At 50.2% G+C, this 6,277-nt stretch overlaps 1 protein-coding gene across 1 annotated transcript; it reads left to right on the top strand.

Annotated features, from left to right (window-relative positions):
• The first annotated feature begins 575 nt into the window (after positions 1 to 575).
• Positions 576 to 4,487, top strand: Znf688 (zinc finger protein 688). Its single transcript, XM_050165904.1, has 3 exons — positions 576 to 1,626; positions 1,919 to 2,032; positions 3,818 to 4,487. Exons 1-3 carry the CDS (start codon positions 1,431 to 1,433, stop codon positions 4,312 to 4,314), a joined length of 807 nt encoding a protein of 268 aa, XP_050021861.1. The 5' UTR covers positions 576 to 1,430; the 3' UTR covers positions 4,315 to 4,487.
• Positions 4,488 to 6,277: the final 1,790 nt, after the last annotated feature.

Genomic DNA, 6,277 nt, shown 5'->3' with positions numbered 1-6,277 from the left:
CCTCACTGCTAAAATCTGTAACTTGGGGTGGAGCATTGAACCCAGGCCTAGGCAAGCTCTCTTACCACAGATCTACATACCCTGTGTCTCCCCGGATTTCCTTCTCCCTTCCCTCTTCTCTTCTACCCTCCTTCCCCTCCCTCTCCCCTTTCTTTCCTAGACCCCTCTCTCCAGAGTCTAGCTTAAATGACCATGTAGGCTTTGATGGATCCTCTTGCCACCCCCTAAGGCCTTGGCCACCAGGCCCAACTCCACTCAGCTTTAAAAAAATAAACATTAATCTCAGTGCTCAGTAGGCTGAGGCAGGTGGATCTCTGTGAGTTCAAGGCCACCCCAGCTTACTTTGCAAGTTCCAGGTCAGCTCTAGTGCTATATTGTGAGACCCTGTTGGGTCTATTTCTACTCTAATGTTCTGGAGAACACCTGTGTGTGTGTTCATGTGTGGTATGCATACACATGTGTGCACATGCATGTGGAGGCCGGAGATTGACATCGTGGGACCTTTCTTCAGTCACCAAATTTTTATTTCAGTTTTACACAAATAAATTGTGTACACATTTAACCATATGGAACAATAAACGTATTTACTTTTCCATAAACACCAACACTCTTACCACTTAAAAACACGTTACAGCCAGAGTGGTGGCGCACACCTTTAATCAATCCCAGACACAGAGGCAGAGGCAAGCAGATCTCTGTGAGTTCAGGTTCAGTCTGACCTGCATAGCGAGTTCTTCTGTGGACACGAAACTGGTTTCTAAGATGCGGTGCCCAGGCTCGGCCAGCCTCCAGAGGCTGACCAGGACGCTCGTGGAGACACGGGGAAGAGTCAACCTCTGGCCCCGGGAATGTCCAGGTCTACAGATCGTTTGAGACATCCCGCCTTTCCGGAGCCAATTGCAGTACAGCTGCTCCTGGCGGTGACAACCAATCATCTGCCGCTGCGATGGCTCACAGAGAAGGCGTTGAGGCAGCAGGTGGCAGGTATTTTTTTGAACCCCCCCCCCCCACACACACACACACAGAAACGAGCATCAACCCTCCTGACGCGGCCATTGTGTTTAAGGGCAAAAGGGCCGCTGCATTTGCAAATGGGCAGAGGAAGTTCGAAAGCCGCCATATTTGCCCAGCGGCACAAATGGCGCCCGAGTGCCGTCAATGGCAACTGAAGCCAGGCCGTCGCCATGTTTTCTGAAGGCATCGGCTTCCTTCACCCGAGTCGTGTCTCTGTCCGAGTGGCTGTGGAGTGAACTATGCAGCCTCACTAGTCTCCACCGGAGCCCTGCAGTCCTCACACCGCCCACTTTGTCCTGCTCCCGGCGGGGCCGATCGTGACTAAGGGGCGTGGCCGAGGGCGTGGTTTCTCGGGGAAGCCGAGGCCGGAAGCCGGAGGCTGGGGCGGCCAAGCCGCTGCCCCGGCAGGAACTCCGATGGCGCCACCCCCTGCCCCGCTGCTGGTGCCGATGCCCGGGGAGATCTGGCCTGGTTTCAGGAAGCCTGAGCTCGTGAGCTTCGCGGACGTGGCCGTGTACTTCTCCCCGCAGGAGTGGGGGTGTTTGCGGCCCGCGCAGAGAGCCCTGTACCGGGAGGTGATGCGCGAGACCTACGGCCTCCTGGGCGCGCTCGGTGAGGCCCCGGGTCAGAGCCCCGCTCCCCATCCTCCTCGGGGCTTCAGAGGGGAGATGCTGTAGACCAACCAAGTGGATCGCGAGCCCTGATCCCGCACTTTTCCACCAGCAGCCTCAGTCACCTTCCATTCCCAGGGCTTCCTCGGGAGTCTCCATTCAGGCAAGAACAACGCAAACCCTGCCCAGGTTGATTTGAGCCTAAGTTCCGAGGAGGTGCCCTCACCCTAGTGGGATGCTATCTGCCCGGGCCAGTCGCTCAGGCCAGCACTGTGACCCTTGTTCTCTCTCAGGGTTCCCGGGCCCCAAACCAGCCCTCATCTCTTGGATGGAGCAGGAGAGTGAGGCTTGGAGCCCCGCCGCCCAGGATCCTGAGGAGGGGAAAAGCCTGGGAGGAACTCCGAGAGGTGAGGGATTGACCCAAGTCCTCCTGCATCTTGTATGTCAGGGGTTTCTTCTCTAGTAAAGCTTTCTTTCAGATTCACCTTCCCGGCGTCCCTACAGAATTTCAAGAGTCAACATGCGTCAGACACTAAAGGAAAGAAAGCCGACCTGTGAGAGTTTTGGAGACTCGAGAGATGTTAAAAGCAGCATAGAAGAATCTAGAGCACAAAGAAGTTTTAGATTTCCAGATGTTTATTAGATACTGCTCATTTTCCCCTTTTTAAAAACCAACTAAGGCTGGTCGTGGTGACACACGCCTTTGCCTTTAATCCCATCACTTTTGGGGCAAAGGCAGGTGGATTTGAGACCAATCAAGGCTACATGTAGTGAGACCTTGTCTCATTATGTCCCGTCCCCTCCCATCCTAAAATGTCCCTAAAAATCGAACTGGTTTCAGGTCTGCCTATTCTGTTTCTCAAGGTCAAGTGTTACATGAGAACAAATCCTGTATAATAACAGCTCGGCTCATCTGCCATCGCTACCCTGAATCGAAGACATCTGAAGCAAATATGGTGCCTCATCTATAAAAGTACCACTGTGCCAACCACAGCAACAATCCCAAAACACAAAATGCAACAGTAACTGTTTATTGAGCATTTACTAAGTTATCACCAAGCACGATGTATTAAATCCTCCCAATAACCCAGTGAAGTTAAGAAGCCATTATTTTCCTGTTTGACATTTAAAGAGAAATTTTAACTGTTTGACTTTCAACAAAGTCTTTGTGTTAGTCCCTGGGCAGTTTATTGTGACTCTACCTGGGCAAAAGCTAGGGGCATCTATGTAAAAGTGTTATGTTTTATTGAGACTTGTTTCTTAAAGAGTTACTTTTATTATTTTTCATTACATGTAAATGTATGTGTCTGCATGTGGGTATGTTCACATTGTAGCTGCCCAAGGAGGCCAGCGGTGTGGCATTGCCTGGTGCTTAACTTACAGGTGGTTGTGAGCTGCCTGATGTGGGTGCTGGGAACAGAACTCAGGTCCTCTGGAAAGGAGCAAGTGCTGTTAACCACTGAGCCAGCTCTCCAGATCCTGCTTTGTTTTATTTTTTTAAAGATTTATTTATTTATTTATTTATTGTGTACAGTATTCAGCCTACATTCATGCTTGCAGGCCAGAAGAGGGCACCAGATCTCATTACAGATGGTTGTTAGCCATCATGTGGTTGCTGGGAATTAAACTCGGGACCTTTAGATGAGCAGGCAGTGCTCTTAACCCCTGAGCCATCTATCCAGCCCTTTGTTTTATTTTTGTTGCGTTGATTTTTCTTTTTAAGACAGGTAAGGCTGGCCTGGAACTTTCTATTTAGATAAAGTTGTTCTCACATTCACAGAAATCTACCTGCCTCTACCTCCAAAGTGCTAGGGTTAAAGACCAGCAGCCACCATACCCTACTATTCCGTTTTGAGTTTGTGAGACAAGGTCTCACTATGTAGGCCTTGCTGGCCTCAAACTCATGGCTGTCTTCCTGCCCCAGCTTTTCCAAATGGTGAGATTACTTCCCTAGTGAGATTTTGTCTGTGTGTGTGTGTGTGTGTGTGTATGTTGTTTGTTTGTTTTTCGAGACAGGGTTTCTCTGTGTAACAGCCCTGGCTGTCCTGGGACTAGCTCTTGTAGACCAGGCCAGTCTCGGCCTAACAGAGATCTGCGTGTCTGTGCCTCCTGAGTGCTGTGATTAAAGGTGTGCGCCACCACTGCCTGGCTTCCGAGTGAGATCTTTTAAATGTAATTAATTTGTTTCCCAGGAGATACTTCAAATGAGAAGGAGCAGGGCCCCAAGGAAGGAACCGAGAGACTGGCAGAGACTCCTCCTGCTCAGTTGCAATCTAAAGAGGTGGCTGAACAAAAGACTTATTCTATGGCTACCAAGTCCTCTGCAGGGGTACAGCTGCCACCCAAAGCTGCCCCAGGCCAGGCCCAGGTACCCAGCACAGATGCCCAGGCCAGCCAGCGACGCCATGTGTGCATGGACTGCGGGCGCCGCTTTAACTACCCTTCTTTGCTGATCAACCACCGGCGCATGCACACGGGTGAGCGACCCTTCCCCTGCCCAGAGTGCGGCATGCGCTTCAAGAGGAAGTTTGCCATGGAAGCACACCAATGGATCCACCGTTCCTGTTCCGGGGGTCGCCGTGGCCGGAGGCCTGGGATCCGGTCTGTGCCTGGAGCCCCAGTCCGAGATGACCGGGATCCGCCAGTGCTCTTTCGGCACTATCCAGACATCTTTGAGGAGTGTGGGTGAGCTGAAAAGCTGCCTGCATCGGGAGCAGAGGATGAACTCGGCACTAAGAACCGAGGGAGTCAAGACTTGGGAAATGAAATACAGAACTTTGACTTTTCTCAAGAATCCCTTGTAAGATTGTGAAAAGTGCCTGTAAAGACTCCTATAGATTAAACCTCACACCTGCTGCCCTCTCTGGTGTTCGCGTTTGGAAAAAAGGGATGGGGCGGAGCGGGGCTGCGGATGTGATTCAGTTGGTAGAGTACTGTTTTAGTCAGGGTTCTCAAGAGGAACAGTACCAAGATGATGAGTGCACACACGTACACACACGCACACACACAGGTATAGGTAAAGGCAAAGAACAAAAGACAAGAGGAGTAACTACTGAAACACCTTTGTTGTGGGATATTACTTTAACAATGTAAAGGTGTGTTACAGTTGTATATGCTGCATTTGTTTAACTATGTGAAGATGTGTTGCTGTTCACCTTGTCTGCCTAAGGCGCCTGACTGGTCTAATAAAGAGCTGAATTGCCAATAGCTAGGCAGTAGAGGGATAGGTGAGGCTGGCAGGCAGAGAGATTAAGTAGGTACCACCCAAAGCCTGGATCCCCAAGACATCACCAGAGGCAGTATCTGATGCAAAAGCAGAGTCTTTATTGCTTGTTAACTTGGGTCCCTCCAGGGGTCTGAAGCAGAGGCAGCGGCAGTGGTGGTGGTGGTGGGGGGGATTCCAAGCCTCTGCGCTTGTGATTGGCTGCCCCCTAGTGGGGCAAGGGGAATTCCAGACTTCCAGGTTTGGGATTGACTGCCCCCTATGATGTAAGGGGATATCCAGACTTGATGGAGTTCCAAGCCTCTAGAGGCTCAGTGATCAGTCTGCTTTCCCTGCTCAGGGATTGACTAGTTTTGTGTCAGGGGCAGAGATTGCTCTGATTCTAAACTGTGTTTCTTTCTTTGGTTCTTTTTACCTTTTTGACCCTAAATTTGGGACCAGGGAGAATATCTTTGGTATGCTCTAAATCTAGGGGTTTAGTGCTTTTTTTTTTTTTTTTTTGGTCCTGGTTTCAGGGTCCAGGGCTTTTCTCCAGTTCTAGGTTCAGGGACAAAGTGTCTCTTCCCCTAGCTCTGGTCCCATTTTCAGGGTGTGTTTCTTTTACTGGGTTGGGGATTGGGCCAAGCTGTTTAGGGTCAGTGTAGGGGCTGTGGAGCCCGGATTTTCTGGGCCCTGGTCTCTCATTCTCCCCTCTAGAAGTAAGTAGAGGACCCAATCATGGGTTCTCTCTGAGGGTCTCCGATGGAGTATATTGAGACCGTGGCACCATCAGTTGTACTGTGCTGATCCTTCCCCTAATGAAAACCAGTAACTTATTGAGGATACAGGGACCCAAAAGAAAGGAAAAGTATTAAGATGAGTAAGGGCCCTGGTAATGCGGTGATTAAAGTTGTTAACCATGGGGGAGTACTGAATAAATACTTGAACCAGCCTTGAGCTTGCTCACATTCTCTCTTTGTTTTGGCTAATCCCTCCCTAACTTTGGCTGGCAGTTCTTTGCACCAGTAGGAGAGAAGAGTAGAGAACAAAGGAGAAAGAAGGGAGACACGTGGGGCCAGCCAGCCCAGCAGCTGTCAGACAGCAAGACCCAGAGTAGGACATAGAGGATGAAAGGACGGTAAACATCCCCGAGGCAGAATATAAATGAAGAGAAACAGAAGAGCTAGTGACACAAACATAAGCTAAGGCCAAGCATTCAGAACTAATAATATGGCTCTGTGTCATGGTTTGGGAGCTGGTTGGTGGCCCAAAGGAAAGTCTGTTCCATGCCTTTCTATCTTGGTTCTTACCAGGAGGTGCCACCCACAATGAGTGCCTTCCCAGGTAAGTCAGGACGGTTCTTCAGGTGCGGCTCCCTACGCAGGTGGTTGTAATTTGTGCAGGTTGACACTCAAACCAACCACAGTAATTCACCCTTGTCAGTTTGACA

Source organism: Alexandromys fortis, unplaced genomic scaffold (genome assembly GCF_014885135.2).
Source record: "Alexandromys fortis isolate MF-2015 unplaced genomic scaffold, M_Fortis_MF-2015_v1.1 scaffold_146, whole genome shotgun sequence".
Taxonomy (NCBI): Eukaryota; Metazoa; Chordata; class Mammalia; order Rodentia; family Cricetidae; genus Alexandromys; species Alexandromys fortis.
This window is presented reverse-complemented; position numbering and strand designations above follow the sequence as displayed.